Source organism: Hippopotamus amphibius, chromosome 9, assembly GCF_030028045.1.
Source record: "Hippopotamus amphibius kiboko isolate mHipAmp2 chromosome 9, mHipAmp2.hap2, whole genome shotgun sequence".
Classification (NCBI taxonomy): Eukaryota; Metazoa; Chordata; class Mammalia; order Artiodactyla; family Hippopotamidae; genus Hippopotamus; species Hippopotamus amphibius.
The window spans coordinates 122,835,968-122,856,498 of NC_080194.1; the positions used below are offsets into that span (position 1 = coordinate 122,835,968).

The 20,531-nt window shown below is 40.0% G+C and overlaps 1 protein-coding gene across 1 annotated transcript in view; it reads left to right on the forward strand.

Annotated features, from left to right (window-relative positions):
• Positions 1 to 20,531, forward strand: part of LOC130860594 (ATP-binding cassette sub-family A member 17-like) — a 137,088-nt gene that overhangs the window by 15,636 nt on the left and 100,921 nt on the right. The window contains exons 2-8 of the mRNA XM_057749001.1: positions 3,768 to 3,849; positions 4,307 to 4,568; positions 11,124 to 11,251; positions 12,416 to 12,578; positions 14,062 to 14,321; positions 19,181 to 19,297; positions 20,224 to 20,341. Coding sequence (XP_057604984.1) covers positions 3,796 to 3,849; positions 4,307 to 4,568; positions 11,124 to 11,251; positions 12,416 to 12,578; positions 14,062 to 14,321; positions 19,181 to 19,297; positions 20,224 to 20,341 — 1,102 coding nt within the window. The 5' untranslated portion in view covers positions 3,768 to 3,795. The remainder of the gene's footprint in view (positions 1 to 3,767; positions 3,850 to 4,306; positions 4,569 to 11,123; positions 11,252 to 12,415; positions 12,579 to 14,061; positions 14,322 to 19,180; positions 19,298 to 20,223; positions 20,342 to 20,531) is intronic.

The window sequence follows — 20,531 nt, forward strand, 5'->3', positions numbered from 1 at the left end:
TATCTAATTCAAGGTCATTACTGTGTTCTGTTTTTTCCCTAAAAGCTGCATTATTTTACCTTTCTCATTTTGATCTGTTTTTGTCTGAAGTTGCTGTTTTGTGTATGGTGGAGGCAGGAGTCAATATGTTTTCTACGTGGACAGCCAATTGACTCTGTGCCATTTATTGAAAAGACTGTTTCCCTGTGTTCTGCAGTGTCAGCTTTGTTGTAAATCAAGTGACCATATACTTGTGAGGTCTTCTAGACTTTTTTCTGTTTCATTGGTCAGTTTGTTTATCCTTAAGTACATCTCTTTTGATTCTAACTTTCTACTTGTGCTATAATGTCTTCCTTTGTATATATATATATTTTCCCTTACTAGGCTTATTTCCCACTGCTGGGTTCCAGGAAAATGAGCCCCATTACCGATTGATCTTTTTATAATATAATTTTGCCTGGACACAGTGCCTTCAATACATAATTGCTTTAGTGCATAATTGCTAGTTGTTGTACATTACAAGCATCTAAATAAACAGTCTACCTGTATTATCACAAATTTTAAAAAGATATGAAAACCTCCATCTTCTATCTTTTTACTGTCATTTCCATGGAACTGTAATGGTGGTTGGAGAAAACCATGTATTCTCATTGTCTCTGGTTGTTACTTTTTATTGGTTTTGGGCCAGTAATGAGCCAAAATATTTCCTCATCTACATGGTGAGGTTTAAGGTTGGCAAATTCCAATGCCAACTTTTTATTTATTTACTTATTTATTTATTTAGCTGCATTGGGTCTTCATTGCTGTGCATGAGCTTTCTCTAGTTGCGGTGATCAGGGGCTACTCTTTGTTGAGGTGCGCAGGCTTCTCAATGAGGTGGCTTCTCTTGTTGAGGAACGCAGGCTCTATGTGTGCGGGCTTCAGTAGTTGCAGCATGCGGGGTCAGTAGTTGTGGCTTGCAGGCTCTAGAGTGCAGGCTCAGTAGTTGTGGCGCATGGGCTTGGTTGCTCCAAGGCATGTGGAATCTTCCCGGACCAGGGATTGAACCTGTGTCCCCTGCATTGGCAGGCGGATTCTCAACCACTGTGCCGCCAGGGGAGTCCCTCCAATGCCAACTTTTAAAGAATTAAATGCCAAATGTTTTGGTAGATGGATATTTTTCCCAGTTTTTCACTCTTTCCTTGTATGAAATTTTGCATCCATGACTTTCACCATGTGATCCTCCAGTGTCCCCCACTAGATTAGTCAGAGTTTCTTTCCCTGTTGTGCTGATACTGGGCTTGGCTGTGGGGTTTGCTCTGGCCAGTGGAATGCTTAGCAAGTATTCTGAGCAGAAGCTTTCAGTGCATCTGTGTGATTTGGTTTGGCCTTTTGCCATTAGAACAACATGCTCCAGGTGGTGGCTGGTCTGAGGAGACACATAGAGCAGACCTGTATTAGTTTGCTAGGGCTGCCGTAGCAAAATACCACAGACTAGGTGACTTAAAGAACAGAAGTTTGGGGCTTCCCTGGTAGTCCAGTGGTTAAGACTTCATGCTTCCACGGCAGGGGGCACAGGTTTGATCCCTGGTCTGGGAAGTTCCACAGGCTGTGCAGTGTGGCCAAGGGGAAAAAAAAAGAACAGAAATGTATTTTGCCACAATGCTGGAGGCTGTAAGTCCAAGATCAAGGTGTCAGCAGATCTGGTTTCTTCTGAGGCCTCTCTCTTTGACTTGTAGGTGGCTGCCTTCTTGCTGTGTCCTCACATGGTCTTTCCTCTGTGCACATGCATCCCTAGCACCTGTTTGTACATCCAAATTTCCTCCTCTTCTAAGAACACCAGTCAGATTGGATTAGGGCCCACCCTAACAACCTCATTGTAACTAAATCACCTCTTTAAAGGCCCTAACTCCAAATGCAGTCACATTCTAAGGTACTGGGGGTTAGGACTTCAACATATGAATTTGGAGGGACACAATTCAGCCCATCACAGACCTGAAGACAAGTCCAGCCAATCCCAGGAGGCCAGCACAGCCATAACTTTCCAGCAGAGCCATAAGGAGGAAATAAATGCCTGTTGTTGTAGGCCACTGGGTTCTGGTGTGTTGTTTGCCATATAAGATTATGGCAGCAATCACTGCATTCACTGTTTTTGTTCATTGAGGGGCAATTCACATAACACATAATTAAAATTCAGTGATATTTCATGTATTCACAATGCCGTTTCTTTAATTTCTAATGTACAATATCAGAGATACTTTAACTGGAGGAAAAATGTATACATTTTCTTTTCTCAATGGAAAAATGTTTTTCTGGAAAAGAAAATCTCATTGTAGTAGTATCTAAAAATTAAAGCATATGTTGCACTTGGGAAACAAAGAGTGAAAAGAGAGGGAACTTGGTGCTATCCAGAGTGTTTTTCTTTCCTCACAATCATATCTGTTCCAACCACATCCCTACAAAAATTGCCTACCCTTTAATTAATTTACTTATTCGTTCAATATTTGCTGAATGACTACCATGTGCTGGCCCTACTCTTGTGTCTGGGGATTCAATGGTGGGGAAAAAAAAAGACAAAAAAATCCCTGCCTTCATGGAACATATGAATTCTAGTAGGGAAATCAGATTAAATCAGACAAATAAGTAAATAAATACCATGTTAAATAGTGTGAAAGTGCTAAGAAGCAAAAATAACAGGGAAGATTGATACAAACGGTTTAGCATTTTTGAAATTTTATATAGGATGATCGAGAAATGCCTCATTGAGAAAGTAACTTTTTTTTTCCCAACATGCTGGACCTCAGTTTCCATGAGGTAGTTGAGAAAGTGACTTTTAAAAATAAAGATCTGAAAGAAGTAGGAGAGCTAGCCATAGCAATATGAGGGAAGTGTGTGCTGGACAGAAGAAACAGCAAGTGCAAAGGTTTGAGGCAGAAGTGTGATTTCTCTGTTCTAGGCCTGTGACACAGGAGTGGGGCAAAGGAGAAGTAGAGTAGGACATTAGGTGAGAAGAGATGAGAGAGCTAACAGGGTGTATCCCATAGAGCTTTGTAGGTCATTGTAAAGACTAAGCTCTTCCTTAGAGTGAAATGGGAGACATTAGAGAGTTTTGAGCAAGGGAGTGGGTGTGACCCGACTTGAACAGGATCGCTCTTGCTACTGCAGGGAAAATGGATCACAGGGTGGCAGGAGCAGACACATTGATACCACTGAAGAGGCTCTTGCAGAAATCCAGGCAAGAGATGAGGCATTGTTGGACCAGGGTGATAAGAGAAAGGGTGGCGGAAAGGGATTGAATTGTGGGTATATTTCATAAGTAGAGTCAGTAACCCTGTATAAATCACAGAATAGAACTGACATTTTTTGAGGTGAGGAAGACTGTCAGATGATCTGTTTTACGAGCGAGAAACATGAGTAGCCCCGTTTGGATGGGTTAAGTGGAGACGACAAGCAGGCAATTGGACATTTGGGTCTAGAGTTAGAGGCAAGGTCAGGCTGGAAATATAAATTTAAAAGTCATCACGTAGATGGATTTAAACCCAAAAGAGTGAGTGAGAGCACCTACAGATTGAGTGCCACTGGAAAAGAGACAAGTCCACAGATAGAGCCCTGGAGCACTTTAATATTTAGAGGGTGGGCAGAGGAGGAGGAGTCAGCAAAAAGGAGAAGGAACTGCTAGAAAGGAAGGAGGAAAAGGAGTCCAGAACGATGTTCTGAAAGCCTAAGAGAAGAAAGCTTTGCAAGGATGGAAGAGTAACTCAACATTTTTATGTTATGTTTAACATTTCCCCCATTTGTTTCACAACTAGTGGTGATCCCATCTCTTCAGCTAGAAAAATGACAATGCTCAGGAACTTAAAACTTCTTCTCTGGAAGAATTTCATTTTAAAGGTAGGTATGGTTATCTGTAGGGAAAATGTGAGTCTCCTTGGGAGGAACTGAATGATTTAGTTAAACTGGTAATAATGGAGTGAAGAAAAAATTAAGAACTTTACTTGTAAAGGGGCCCTTTCCTGCAAATGAACCATGTTTCCTAGTAATTCTGTTAGCCCTAATTACTGAACATAGCATCATTGTTACTCATTTCTAGCCATTGGTGTTATAGAAAAGATAGAAGGAAATGTTTCTAGCTAATTCTTATTCTGTTTTTTTCTTTTTCACGTGTTGTACAGGGAGGCTGGAAGTAATGAAAGTATTATTGTACACACACACACACACACACACACGTTAGTGAAGTATAGTTGATTGAAAGTGTTCTTAATGGAAGAACATTTGCACATTTGCCACATAGCAACTTAACGCTTGTGTTCTATTTTGGATTAACATGTGGCTTTTATTTTTATTTTAGAAACGAAAGACTCTGGTAACAGTCCTTGAGATCTTGATGCCATTACTATTTTCTGCAATTGTAATGTATCTTCGTTTTGGTAGTTTGCCAAGAAATAGACCTCCTATCGACTACTGTGCAATTGATATCACTTCACTGCCAGGATTCTTCAATCTATTTCCTCTGAAAAATAGATTTCAGTTAGTTTACATCCCTTCCAGAAGTGAAACTTTGAAGAATATCACTGAAAGAGTGGAAAAAACCTTTGACGTTGAGTTTGAAGGTTAGACATAAAGATGGGGCAAGGATGGAGAGGGCATTTTTATAAAGTACAGTTTGCAGTTTTTTCCTGTGAGTTCATACAGTAGTGGTTCCAAATCTGGGGTCTCCAAATTCTGAAGAGTCTGCAGAGGTGGTAGTTGGGGGAAAGCAGTCCATGAAGTATTTTTATTATTTCACACAACACACAAGAGACTTGTATATTTACATCACAAGTCTTCAAGGCTTATTAAAAGCTTAAGTATTTGTTTTTAACTCACTATAGTGACACTGGTTATCTCATATTAATCAGAAGCCCTGGTTTGCAGTTATAATACGTCTCTAATAAAAGACAAGAAAACATTCAGAGATTCTGAATTAGCTTTTTAACTGGTCTCTTTCCTCCTTTTCTTGTCCCATTCACATCCAGTCTCTATATGGAGCCAAAAAGATCTTTAAAAGATGAGTGGAATCTGGCCAGTCTTCTGCTTCAGCCCCTTCAGTGACTTCCCATTGCACTGAGAGTCAACTGGACCTTCCCCAGTCTTGCCTGTTCCTCTCTTCCTTGTGTTCCCACACTGGTGGTGTTGCCACCTTTCACCTCCTGGAATCCGTGAGCCTTTTCTCCCTTCTGACAGAATGTTTTGCCCTCAGCTCTTCCTGTGGGTTGCTCCTTCTCATCATTGAAGTTTCAGCTAAAATGGTACTTAAAAATGCAGGTTTTAGGTTTCCCATCTCTGCCTTTTTGTCTCTCACAGAATCCTGTTGGATATGTTCATAGCATTTTGATAATGTTTAATTACATTGCCACTCACTGCTTCCTGTGCATTGTCTGACTTTCCCCGCTAGGCTCCACCTCCGTGAAGGCAGAGGACTGTGTGTTTTGTTCATACACTGTGCCTGGCACACAGTAGGTGCTCAATACATATGTATTGAATGAATGAATGAATGCAGTTAGGTAGATCAGACTTTTCAAATTATGGAGTAATTTTTCAGAGTTACTATAATTGTAAAATATGTTTTTATAAGGTATTCTAATAATACGTAAGGTAGAAAGTGAAAAGAAAGAGTTCTCCTCTCCCAGCTTTGAGTGCCACTCAGTGGAGACAGTTCTTTTAAAGGGCCTCAGTGGTAAAATGTGTGGGAACTATTGTTTTGAAAGTTGTGCTTTATGCTTGCCTAGTATTCTAAAATATTATTCTAATTCAGTTACCTTTTATAAATTTGAGATTATGAAATGTAAAAAAAACAGAAATCCTCCCTTGTGAGGTGATAAGTTAGATAAAACATGATGATAAAGAATAAGCCATAGGAAATGGGAGGGTGATGGGTTTCAGGAGTCAGGGGCTATCTGGACAGGGGGACAGCAAGTGGCCAGGCCCTGAGGTGTTTGAGGATCTGAAAGTCATCAAGTGATGCTGAGTAAGTTGAGAGAGTTAGATGATGTTTGAAATATCTGTAAAAACCACATAATTCAGAGCTTTGCAGGCCTTGTTAGAGTGTTTGGGTTTTCTTCTACATGCCGAAGGGAGCCATTGAAGGGGTTTTAAGAAGACAAGTTATGCTGGGATGTAATTTGTTTTAAAAAGGTTTCTCTGGCTTTTCTCTGGAAGAGTGATTGGAAGGGGCTAGTATTTGCAGACATTCAGGAGGGGAAAGATGACTTGCTAATTGCCAAATCCAGTGCTTTCTTTCCCATCTTATTTCCTTTGTCCTCATCATAACAGGGATGATTTTATCCACTTCCTCTTTGGAATTCTCTACTGCTTTGAATGCTGTGATACTCTAATCTTCATCTATTTCTACCTCCTTGCCATTTCCATTGGAGTCTTCCTTGCTCACTTCTTGTACGCAAACATCCTCCCTCTCTCCTTAATATAGAATGCTACATGGCACAATACAGTGTTTAAGTACAAAGTTAAACTTCCCATCCCTAATCCTACTTCCCAGAATGCTTTGTTAACTGTTTGGAATGTATTTTTCTGGAATTAAAAAAAAATTACATAAAATTTACACCTTAAAATTTACAGTAAGTACAAGAATGTCTTGCATTGATAAATTCAAACAATATAAAAACATAAAGAATAAAAATTAAACTCCCTTCTCCACGCCATTCCCCTAAGCATATCCGACGCCCTAGAAGTAAGGACAAACAATAGTTTGGCGATCTCTTCCAAACTGTGGTAGACATCTGTTTTTTTTTTCTTCCCAGCATCTACCCACCCTTTTGTTATATGCGCAGCCTATTTCTCCCTGGAGGCCTGATCCCTATCCCACTCTGAGCCCATGATGACGCCACCCTGGGCTCAGGATGAGTCATGTAACCCCTGTCTACACCAGTCTGCACTTGGCAGTCCCCTTGCTATAGGGATTTATCCAGGGAAGACACATAACTCAGTAAGACTCAAGGAAACACTGAGATTTTTTCCTGGGAATTTCTGGGAAAGAGATTTGGATCAACCCTCCTGTTGAAAAACAAATTCTGGATAAATATTAAAATATGTTCCTGAAAGTATTAAAGAACTAAATAGACAGTAAGGAACTATCAAGACAAACAAAATAGGGTAAAAATATTTTATTTCTTGATCCAAGGGGTAATTATTTAGATGTTAATTTTATAATTGTTCATTAAAATGAACATTTGTATTTTGCATACCTTCCTGTATGTATGCTATTTTGTGCAGTTTAACCAAATATGTATGTATGTATATGTGTGTGTTTAAAAAGAAACCTATGATCAAGGCTAAGGAAACAAAAGAAAAAAATTTATATATATGAAGAAAGGAAAATTTATTCATAATCCTATCACCCAGATATAAGTGCTGTTTAAAACCTTGTATACACCCTTCCTGCCCTTTTGCTAATAAAAACAGGATCATCTTGTATGAACTCTTTGTAACCTACTTTTTATTTACTGTACTGTGAAAATATTTCCATATTCTTAGATATTTTTCTAAAAAAAATCTAGATGAAGGAAAGAACTCAGAGAGGTCAGTGAAGTCCTCAAACTACTTCTTATGAAACCTGCATCATACGAGGGGGAATTGAGCTGTAGTTTCAAGCCGTGTAAGGCACAGAGGGAAAGAAGAAAAAGTCAAGCCTCATTCAGGAGGGACATCTCACAGGAGACCATCTCCCCATAGAGCTGGGACCCCAAATGCCTGTACTCTTAGTGTACGGTTGAGCCAGAAGAGAACACACCTCATTCCCACCCCTGTGGGGCTGTGAGGAGAGTTGGCTCAAAACTGAGCACTGCAGCAGGGGCACCCATCCCTGGGATTTGTAGCTCAAATTCACATCACCTGGTTGTCCAAAGAAAAGAAGGAAAAAAAAAAACCCTCAAACTATGGAGTGAGATGTCGACTGCCAGATGCAAATGTAACCCTTCTCTGGAGGAACGCGCTGTGATTCTGTATCTCGAAGGGCAGCCACAAATGTATCACGGTCAATGAGCACATACCAGGAAGCAAGACAGCAAAGATGAAGGTCAGTATGAAGAATAGATGGCAAAAACAGAACAAGAAAGATTTCAGATAATGGAATTATTAGCCTCACATTATAAAATCACTATGTTTACTAAATTTAAGGAAATAAAAGACAACCTGATAGTTTTCGTAGATAGCATTTCACTATAAAGAGGCACCTAGCAGATGTGAGGGGGAAAAGGAACCAAACAGGACTTCCAGAATGAAAAATAAAATAATCAAAATGTAAGCCTCAGCTGAAGGTAAAACTGGTGAACAGAAAGATAGATCTGAAGAAAATTTTCAGAATACAACACAGAGAGAGATGAAATGACAAAATATAGAAGAAAGGTTAAGAGACAGGGCCCTTGTTATTCAATTTAGAACTTTAACTGGGAAGTCTTAGTGCCAGGAACTGCTGGCAACCATCTTAGGACATCAGAGAAGTAATACAGAGGGAGAGAAAGAAAAGTCTTTAAAAAAAAAATTTTTTTTTAAATTTTTTTGGAGTGTAGTTGATTTATAATGCTGTGTTAGTTTCAGGTGTAAGGCAAAGTGAATCAGTTATACATATACATATATCCACTCTTTTTTAGATTCTTTTCCCATATAGGCCATTACAGAGTATTGGGTAGATTTCCCTGTGCTATATAGTAGATCCTTACTAGTTATCTATTTTATATATAGTAGTATGTATATGTCAATCCCAATCTCCCAATTTATCCCTCCCCCCACCATCATACTGAGTGAAGTAAATCAGACAAAGAAAGACAAATATATGATATCACCTATATGTGGAATCTTAAAAAAGGGTACAGATAAACTTATCTACAAAACAAAGTCTTGATCATACAATTTGAAAACTGGATCGTCTCAACTTTCGTGAATCAAGTGGTGGTTTTTCTTTGTAGAACGGGTTTTGTTTGGTAGAAAATTAAAGTTCAGTTTCATCAAAAAAAAAAAAGTTAAAGTTCAGTTTCTTCCAAGACCTTTTTTTTGTGGGGAAGGTGCGGGACAGCTTTTACTTTAAAGATATTTTATCCCATTACTAAGGTGTGACTCTTCTGAATGCTTCAAGTGATCACCAGGAACTGTCCACACTGGCTGGTTAGAACTCATGCCTCCTGGTCTTATGCGGGCTCTGGGCAGCACTTAGCTCATACTTTCCTGTTTGCTCATGTAGGGCATATCTTAGTGTTCATTAAAGGGGTCCTCTGTCGGGGATATGTGTATAGGAGCAGATGATTGAACTTGGTATGTCCCCCCAAAAATAATAAATAAATAAAATTAAAAAAAAAGGGGGGGCGGTCCTCTGTGCAGATTTCTAGGGTGATTTCCCAGCACAGTCTTCTTTTCTTGGGAACTCTGCCCTGCAACTTTCAGCCATTTCAGACTCTTCAAACTCTAATCTCTGTCAATGCAGCCACATAGCTGTGTTCCACTTGGGTTTCCCTTCCCTATTCTATGGTCTGAAATGTGCCTCCAAACAGAAAACCAGGGCAGTCTTAGTGGTCACCTTGTTTATTTCTCTTTTCTTAGGAGTCATAATGCTGTGTTAGGTATTGTCCATTGCCTGAAAAATTTGATTCTTTTCTTTCCTGTCCAGTTTTCTGGTTTTTGGTGGTAGGAGGGTAAATTCAATCTCCATTAGTCCATCATGGCTAAAAACATAAGTCATAGTTTTTTTTTAACGTACTAAAGAAATTGACTTACAGAGATTGTGTCATGATAAGGAATTGGGGGCTGATGGTAGGTAAATGACTCTTCACCATTTAACCTTTAGTATCATTCAGAGTTTTACCGTGTTCATGCCCTGTTTTTTTTTTTTTTTTCAGTTTTTTAAAGTGGACTGTTTATTGTAAGCTCTCACGCATGAAATATTTTTATGAACTTTTATTGAGATACAATTGACATACAATAAACTGCATATATTTAAAGTGTACAATTTGATTTTTTTCTTATTAGTAGTGTATATGGCAATCCCAATCTCCCAATTCATTCCCCCCGCAACCCCCTGCCCTGTTTTTTTAAATCTAATTAATAAAAAATTTTCATTAGTATTTTCAGAGACATTTGAGAAAATATTGCCACTCCAAAATGAAACCGGACTCCTATGAATAGGAAACAATGAAAGTGTTAGAAAGAAGACTTGGAAATTTAAAATGATTATCAAAATAACTTTCATGGAAATAATAGAATGGACATGTTTGAAGTTCTGTTGGTGATGGGGAAGATAAAGTCAAGGGAGCCTCTGAGAATGTAAAGCAAAGAGACAAAGAAATGGAAAGTATGAAAGATGAGGGGATAGATGTGAAGGGCAGGTCTGGAAGTTCCATGTGATCTACTAGGACTTCTAGAAGGAAGAAAGGAGACAAATTAGGGGAGGAAAACAAAGCTATATAGAAAAGATTTCTGAACACCTGGCATTTCCAGCTTCTATGGGTTCACGAGTTACAAGCAGAGGAACAAAAGAGCAAACCTGGGCATGTATTAGTGACATTTCTGAACTCAGGATTAAGGAATAGAAGTTTCCCAGGCTTCTGGTTACCTGCAAGGAATCAGGCATTGCACTCTGCAACACTGCATGCTAAATGGTGTAGTAACAGCTTAAACATTCTGAGAAAATTATTTTTGAGGAGGATCCTGTATTAAATTGTCAGTCAGATGTGAGGGCAGTTGACTATAGAAACTATTTCTCTCATCAGAGCAGCTATATTTCTTTATGATTTTGTTTCCACTTTTGGTTGTTATAACCGTGAAGAGAAGGCTGAAATGGAGCAATAATTTCTTCATTAACGTGGACAAGAATTGTCTTCTATCTACTGTAGCCCTAAGTGTGACCTAGCTAAGAAGAACTTGAATACAAGAGCTTTTAGAACCCCACGGAGGCTGAGGCTGTTATCATTTGACTTTGTGTTCCTACTGCCTAGCATAGCTGCGGGCATCTTATACAGGATGTGCCCATCCATTTGCAAAATGAAGTAGTGAGTGAATGATGGTTGCCACCCCTCAGCTGAGAAGCTGGCAAGCCCATATCTCCTTCGGTAGAAAGGGGATAGTTGGGCAGCATTTGCCTTCCCACCGGCCGTTCACTAACTAGATTTTTCTCTCTGTAGTTCTAGGCTATCCTTCAGTACCTTTGTTTGAAAATTACATAATTCAGGATCCCAAAGCTTTCTACGTATTGACTGGAATTGTTTTTGATTATAGCTTCAATGACAGCAAGGAACCCTTGCCACTTGAGGTAAGAGCATCTTTTCCATCACAGTCTTATCGTGCTACCCTGCCTTGAGCATGAGTTCAATAAGCAGTCTTGTTACCGGAGCTGCCCCTCATTGGCTATGTCAGCTGGTGTTTATCTTATTTTCAGAGGACATAAGAGAATATACCTGATTTCATATCTTATATCCTGGACTTTGAGATCCCTTCCAGTTTTCAGATTCTTTAAAAGAGAAGATTTTTTTGGAGCAAGCCTCTTACCCAAGGGTACAGGACGGCATATTTTCAGCTGCTGGATTATAGAAGTGAGTCCCAGTGCCAGACTCCATAGACCGGAGCCCAGCTCTGTAGCTTCCAATTGTGTAACCTTGGGACAATCACTAACATTCCTGGGCCTCAGTTTCCTTACCAGGGTAATGGGATTAATAGTACTTCCCAACTCATAGGACTAATGTGAGGATTAAATGAATTTATGCTTATGAAGTGCTTACAACAGCACCTGGAGCAGAGGCATTTTTCAGGAGGAATAGTTATTGTCATTATTACTAATCCCACAGACTTCAGATATGGTAGATCTGTTTAAGGGAAAGGCAGTGTTTTAAATATAAAAATACTTGGTTTCTGCTTTAGGATGGGAAAACCATTAATGTATGGGTTTTGTGCTGTGCTGTATAGTCTATCTAATGATCAGTTGTTAGAACTGGCATGGGATGTCAGTAGGTGGAGACAGAGCATTTTTTGAACACTTACGAATGCCAGGCCCATCACAGGGACAGTCTCACTTGATCCCACAACATCTCTGAGGTATGTACTTTTAACATCATTCCCATTTTAGTGATGAGGAAACCAAGGCAAGAAGATTAAGTAACTAGCCCAAAGTGCCATGGCTATTCATTAGGAGATTGGAGTTTGGATCTAGGTGATCTGGCTCCAGAGCCTGCACTCAGAACTGCTCTGCAGCACTCCTTTCCAGATGGGGGCCCAATAGCCCCTTGTCTGTTTCTTAGAATGGTCACAGCAGAATACAGGGAAGACCACAACTACAGTGTGCTCCCCAGAGGGACATCTACCAGTGTGGGTGCCTTTCCTCCCATTGCAGCTGACGTCTGGCACACCCTTGCTCTGTCCTTTTCCTTTTCTGAGTTTCATGATCTCTTAACTGAATTTGTTTTCTCTTTATTCTTCATAGGTTAAATATTACTTGCGCTTCAGTTGTTTTCAGAGGAATTATTTATTCTTGAGGCTAATACTCCACGAAGAAGACTTTCAAGGCTGGAAGACAGCCTTTCTTTATCCTCCTAACCTAAGCCAAGAACCCCGGGACTATGGAATTTCTGATGGGGGATCCCCTGGTGAGGAAGCCCCTGTGTGTTATCGTGAGCATGGCTGCTTTTGTCCCATATTTATGATGCTATTTTTGTTGTTTTTGCTGTCTGAACACTTGCTAAACTAACATTTCAGAAGAGGTTGAAGGAGTTACATTTAGAAATGGGACATTCAGTAAAATGCTTACATTCCAGAGTAAATTAGTCCAGCAGATATGCATTTGATTGTTTTGTAATGACATTGTTCAAGAGAAGAATGGAAGCATTTTACAGGAACGAGTGCCTTCTTTATGTTTCTGTATGTGTTAACTTTTCTGCCTATAAAAATAAGTACTTGCTGTTAGCTCTCTGCAGACTACAGGAGAATAGTGGGGCAACGTGGAGATCTGCTCATCCTCTCTCCTCCACAATAAGCATTGTATTCCTGACTGGAGGAATACAACTGTGAACCAGTTCTCCCTTGGACTCATGCTCTCCACTTCACTGTCAAGTTTTGGTCTCCCTCTTTGTGAGGGGTTTAGGGTGACCACCCTCTAGGGAACCAACTGCTGTTAGAAAATTAAGTTGACAGTCTGCACCACCTTGTAGAGTGACCATACAATTGACCTGAAGCCTTGGGCTTGCAAGCCCCCCAAGTAAGAATCCGGGTCCCAGGGTTTATAGTTTCATGCGATTCTAGAAAAGATATCAGCAGTTCTGCAGTGGAAAATCTCCTACATGCAGTCGAGAATATGTAACAGTTCCCAGAATTTTATCATCAACAATTTGTTCCTGTCTTTTTCATCCTGACAGATCTGGAGGCCTGCCTAGGTCTAGGCCATCAGAAGACCTTAGTCTCCTCTACTCCAATGCTGGCATACCCCACCCTGGCTCTGCCAGTGTGGAGGCCTGGTGACTCTCGCTTGGAAATGGGGCTATTATTTCTTAGAAGACTCCAAAGCCAGGGATCTTTGCCTTTCAAGTTATTGTTCCCAAAAGATGACCTTAGCACACCAGCTATGCTGTATTGAAGCAACGGTTATTTATGGTAAAGACTTTTTGAGGCTTGGCAGCAAAATTCAGTGACTATAACCCTTGGACTACAGCAGTGACAACTCAGATACAAGTCACAGCAGTTGAGGGGGGCTGTGTCTTCCAAGTGCTTTGAGTTTAATTACCTCCTGTGTGCTGGAAGAGCAAAACTGCAGAATGGGCACCCTTTACCTGAAGCCTGAGTACTTACAGGAGAAGATGCAGCCCCACCTGGAAGATTGTTGTATTGGGTATCCCTTATTTTGTCTACCCATAGCTCCTTTACCCCATTTTCTGGTAAAAGGCACGATCCCTCAGCCACAGGGATCCCACGGTGACTTTCTGCTCATTCTTCCATATTGTAGCATCTTGGCTATAGGAATACCTTTTCTACTCCCTTCTGATGTGAATGTCTAGCTATGACCTGTCTGATTTATCCGTTGTTTTGCATCTTCATTCTTAATCTCTTATATTTGATATCCACTGTTTTCTTTCGTAGGATACAACAAAGAAGGCTTCCTGGCCATACAGCATGCAACAGATAAAGCCATCATGTGGCACCACGCTCCCAATGAGACGACCAAGTTGTTTGAGAGTCTCAATGTGCTTTTGAAGAGATTCCCACATGGAGCTTATGTCCAGGACAGTTTCTTCCTGGTCCTTCAGAATGAGTTCCCTCTTTTCCTCATGCTCAGCTTCATCTGCATTGAGCTCACCACCATCAATTCCATTGCACTGGAGAAAGAGAGAAAACTGAAGGTAACTCCATCACATCAGATGGATGCCTCTCCCTGAACAGGAATGTATGGGAGCTGCTAATAAAAAATGGGCAGAGTAGGAGGAAGGCCAAGGCAGGTAAGATGTTGCCTTAGGTATCAGAGCAACCTCCAAGGTGAGTTCGAACTTGGATGTTCTGTCATCATTTTAACCTGCTTGCAACTTAATTCATATTATTTCATGAATTCTTACTTTTAGACTGGGCATGTCCAGCCTAGTGATTCCTGATTTGCTAACATGCTGCCTCGCACATGATAGTGGTTCAGAAAATGTTTGTGGAATGACTAACTGATAAATGAGGGGACTAATCATCCAAAATTAACTCAGTCTCATTTTGCTGCACAGTAGATGGGAAGTGTTCTCTGGAAGATACAACTGAAGACAAGGTTGATCTTTCTGCCTTCCTCTGTTGTTTAATCTCTCCTGTTACTTCTCTCCTCACTTTTTGCTCTTAAAAAAATCTTCTCTTCTCACTCTTTAGTTTTCTTCTCTTTTTGTTGATTCATATATATTAAAATAGCCTACCAGTGGCTCCCTGAGCTGTGCTTGGCCTCAGCAATGATGTTTGGTTTGCTCTGTCTTCTTGCGTATTCAGGCATAAGGAGCAGTCTCATCGCTCTGCCTTGTGAGGCTGTGTGTGGAAGGTCTTACTCTCACAGGGTAGAAAGACAGAACCTGCTTTCTACTGCGATGGGTGATGGTGGGACAGTGGCCTACCTGGCACGCCTTTCCACTTGGCTCTGCACTGACTGAAAAACTCCGGGGAAACTAGAAGCTTCTGGTGTGTTGTTGGAAACCCCTTTTAGTTCCCAGATGGAGGAGGGAGTTTTCTCTTTCCTGTTTGTTAAATTCTTTCAGCAACAAATTGGTGGAGGGAAGGCGTGGGCATCAAATGTTTGCACTTAGGTCATTGAATTGGTTGTGTGTTTCCCATTTCATGCTTGAGTCTGCTCTTTAGAAAAGAGTAGATAAAAGAACACTTTTATAACACTTAAAAGTAACCACCAAGAGTATTTAAAAGTAGGACATACAGTTCTTAAAACTCTGGAGAAAATAAAAAGAAAGAAAATATAGTCCATGTACCAAAAGACAGAAAACAAAGGAAATTACCAAAACAAGCATACAGAACAGAAAGTATAATGTTAAATAAAGATAGCAGAAGGCCAAATATGGCAGTTATAAAATAATAAATATCAATGAGATCACCTTTCCTTTTAAAAGAAAAAAAATACAAAAAGCTCAAGAAACAAAACCCAACTAACATAAAATGGCATAAAACATGTTGTTAGTTTATCTAATAGTATGTACTTGATTGTGGTGCTTGCCATGTGCTGGGCAGCACTGTAGGACCATTCATTCCTTTCACCCTCCTTTTGTTTGGCTCTCCAGATACACTCTTGACTTTTCTCCACCTCGCTCTCTGTCCTGAAGGCTGAGCTGCCCATGTTCCAAAACATGCTCCCATGGGGAGGGAGCCCAAAGAACCTCAGAGGATGGAAGTAGGGGCTGGGGTCAGGGTGTGTCATGTCCCCCTGTCCCAGTTCTCTCCCCACAGATCATTTTGGGCTCGATTTGTCCCTTAGCTGAAGGTCACTGTCCTCTCAAGATATTTTGCTCCACAAGGCTCTTTCCCCTTCTAGGGTCTGGTAACCTCTCTTCCTTCTCACCCCTTTGGGCCCAAGGGTGGTCATAACTCTGTTGGCTCCTGGCCCTAGGTTTCTGCTCTGTCCTATAGTGTTTCCTGCCCCTGTGTAAGCATTTGTAATTAGGCTCTTATAAACAAACCCTCCTCAAATTATTCTAATTTGAGTGTAACATCTGTCTCCTTTAGGGATCCTGACTGATTCTATGAGATAACTACTACTTTTATTCTTATTTAGTAGAGGCGGTAACCCGAGGCACACAGAGATTAACAATTGCAAGAAAACTTTTTATAGAAGACAGTACAACTAGCAATAAAAAAAAACAATTTTCGTTCTCAGATAAATAGTATCTCTCCCTAAGCAAAGTAAAACAGATTTCCAGTAATTAAGCTTCTGCCTTTCCAAGTGGAATCTTAGGTGACATATGCCAGAGAGGAATGCGCTCTATTTTGGTTGGGTGAATTGTCTGGAAAAGGGCATCCACCGAGGGGTTCTAGAAAAGCCTTTAGCCTTGGAGGCTGATAGGATCATGAGTTGGCTCCTCCTTTCTGTTCAGACGATACGTTGAGACTTAGCCCAGACCTTTCAGCTGTTCCTTGGTAAGGAGACAGTAGCAGGTAAGTTATATTCCAGGAGGAGCCATGAATATGGGATCTGTTCCATGAAGGAGGATGCCCTGACAGAGTGTGTTCCTGGGACCAAGGTGGGAGAATGGGAGAAGGGGGCAACTAGTGTCACTTTCCATTTTGAACACAGAATACAACCAGTATTCTGAGAGCAAGGCCCTTTTCAGGCTACCTGGTGTTGATCTAGTTTTGATCTGGTCTGACTACGTAAATGGGTTGAGGAGGATTGAAATGGATTGTCTTTGATTTAGAAGCCTCCTGCAGCACCCCTCCCACCCCGGCATAAGCCCTTTGCTCTAGTTGAATAGGTTCCTTTTCTATTCCTTAAGTAGGTGCTAGTTGTTCCTCCTGTAGGTGGGCCTCTCTGTTTGGAATGCCCTCTGCTTCAAAATTCACACTATAGTTCATGTCCTTCAGGAAGCCTTTCTAAATTTCATCAAATTTTCATTGCATCTTTCCATAGCACGTTGTTTCCACTTCTGTTATAGTATAGATGGAGCTTTCTTAACTCATTTCCATGTAATCCATTCCCAAATTAACTGACACTCCATCACTTCTGAAAAGCTTTTCGCTTGGAGCTCCCAGCACACTGCAGCTGGTGAGCTTTCTACTACACATGGCCTATTGTCTTTCACCTGCTAAATTGTGTGCTTATCAAGGTTTGTTCCTAAATCTCTTCATACCTGTACATGTTCTAATAATTTGTGTCTTAAATTTTATATAAATAGATGAAAGGAACTGGAGTTGCCTTTGAAAGTTTATTTGAATGTTTTGGAAAGATTCAGTAAGGTAGCTCTCTAAAAACATGTTAGTAGGGAGTTCCCTGGCAGTCCAGAAGTTAGAACGTGGCGCTTTCACTGCCAAGGGCCTGGGTGCAATCCTGCTCAGGGAACTAAGATCCTGCAAGCTGTGCAGTGTGACGGGGGTGGGGGCATGTTAGTAAATTTCATGTGGGTGAAACCGCTGAAAAATTGGGGGAAAAAAATGATAAAAAACCTGGGAAGAGCCTGTTCTAGGTTACTTCACCCCTGTATTCCTGTATTTACATCCTCAATTCACTTTGAAGACTGTGATCCTAGAGTGAGCTTTATGTGGACATTACCCTAGTGCTCCAATGAGCAGGCCCACTCTTCAAAAGAAGACTTCATGTTCTGGCATCGGAATACTGGCACACATTATACATTTATGTGCTTTAAGTGAAGATGAAATTTTAAATCATGTGTATGTCATTTTTGTGATTCCCTGCTTTAACCAACTTGTTTTTGATTCATTGACCTACTGCCACTTCCATTTTTTGTTTAATAAATTTATTTATTTATTTATTTTATTGGCTGTGTTGGGTCTCCTTTTGCTGTGCGCGGGCTTTCTTTAGTTGTGGCGAGCTGGGGCTACTCTTCATTGTGGTGCGCGGGCTCCTCATTGCTGTGGCTTCTCTTGTTGTGCAGCACGGGCTCTAGGCACGTGGGCTTCAGTAGTTGCAGCCCATGGTCTCAATAGTTGTGGCTCACAGGCTCTAAAGTGCAGGCTCAGTAGTTGTGGTGCACGGCCTTAGTTGCTCCGCGGCATGTGGGATCTTCCTGGACCAGGGATCGAACCCGTGTCCCCTGCATTGACAGGCAGATTCTTAACCACTGTGCCACCTAGGAAGCCCCCACTTCCAATCTTAAAAGATAAAAACTCTATTTCTGTACTTAGGGTGTGGAGTATACAGGGTTTTTATCATATATGTATCTTATATGTGAACTTCTGGAAGGAAGTTACTCTGCCTGCTGTATTTTTTCTGAATGGTACCCAGCATAGAGCTTTGTGTTTATTACTTATCAAACATTTATTAAGTTGTATTTACCAGACATGTGCATGTGAGTTACAGATATAAATGACACAGTCCTTTCCCTCAGGTGATTCATGGGAGTAAAGCCAAATGTTACAAAAGAATCCCAAGTGGTAAGGTAATGGAATATATAGATATGATGGCTCTATGGAGGATGGGCAAAGATGACCAGAGAAGGCTTCACAGAGCAGGTAATTCTTGAACTAGGTTTTAAAAATCAAGGAAGATTTCACTAGGTAAAGAGAGAATGAGAGAAAAAAGAGAACAATATGTGTGAAAGGCAAAAACAAAACAAAGCAAAACAACAACAGAAAAACCAAGCCCCAAAACAAACAAACAAACAAGAAGATATGGAGGTCACAGTGTGTTCAGTAAATTGCAGAAAGTTTTTTGTGACCGGAGCACAGAATACCAAGGAATTTAGATTCTATCCTCAGAGCCACAGGAGCCATTCACTTATAGTCAGTGTTCAATAAATGAACAAAGTGGCAGTATACTTACCATTGCAAAAGAAGAATAATTTTAACACAAGACCTATCTCTACCAGATAAACTATATTGTCTGGTGTGTAGGTCTCTTTCCAACTCATTCAGTCTTCATCACCTCCATGATTCATCTCTTCCCAGGACACACACATGACCCTTCATCCCAGACTGCTCAGGTTTCAGTAACAGGCAGCTAAACAAGACCAGCTGAAACAGCACTAGATTCTATAACATCTGGTTCTTTTACTTTTTCTAGGGGTATATGTGTATGATGGGGCTGCACAACTGGCAACACCGGGTTGCTTGGTTCATCATGTTCTTCATTTCTGCCTTTGTTGTCGTTTCTTTCATGACCATTCTCTTCTGCACAGAGGTATATGTCTCTTGTCTTTCAGGATGTACTAAGCTGGGAAGACATGGGGAAAAAATGTGGTGTGGTGTGGGTGGTGGTGCTGAGATTCAATAGATGATGAAAACACAGTTATCGATGAACATTTTAAAAACCTCAGGTTGTTATGTGGTAGTATTTGCTAAAACTTTGGCAGATGAAGCATTGAAACTTTATGATCTGGGAGAGCTTTGCCCTCCCTTCAGTTTCCTGGTCTTCAAGTAGTGGACATGGGTGTGGTTTATTCATTAGGAAAGTGGAATTCCAAAAGATGTCTTTTATAAACTTTAAAACATTGCAAATTTTGTTCTCCATAAATAATTGAAAATAGTTATTGTGAAAGATAAGAACATTCTTTTATGTCCGTGGTATCTTTTTAAATTTTCCTTTTGTGCTGTCAATGGAATTTACTGTTCCAATTTGCTAAATTGTGTTTAATAACTAAATTATAATATATAGATATATGAAAATTTACCTTCTAAATTACCACAATTGGGGCACTTTGTTCAAAGGAAGGCAAGAAAATCCAGACTACATAGCAAAATATGTGAAGCAAAGAAAATGGCCAGAAAGCAATAAAAAGAGGAGATATAAGATATCAAAAGAAATATTAAAATTATTTGTAATAGTGATAATAATAAATAGGGTAAACTCTCTTATTAAAGCAAAAAGAACATTTACATTGGGCCAAAAATTGAATTCAAAGTTATGCTTTCCTCAAAAAAGATATTTGTGCAGAACATAATTTGTAAATGGTAATGGAAGCTGGATCAAAGGTCTGCCTTAAAAATCTACATATATTGTTTTAAGATAATATTTTTTAAAAATTTACACATTGTTTTAAGGGTCTTTTATGCCTTCTCTTCATTCTTTCCATGTAAAAATTACATGCATCTGTGATTGTTTTGTAGGTAAACAATGTGGCAGTGTTCAAAAACAGTGACCCTAGTTTGATATTTGTGTTTCTACTGTGTTTTGCAATTGCCACAATTTTCTTTGCATTCATGATCAGCACATTCTTCCAAAAAGGTGAGTCCTGATACAATTTCCTGTCAGGAAGTGTGTTTATGACTTCTTTTCTTGGTAGCATTGCTATTCTCATTACCTATGGCATTAATTATTATTCCTTCAGAGTCAAGTTTTCACTTTTATGGTTATTTTAACAATGGAATAATTCTATTCCCCATTAAAGACATATGAAATTATCTCCATATATGTA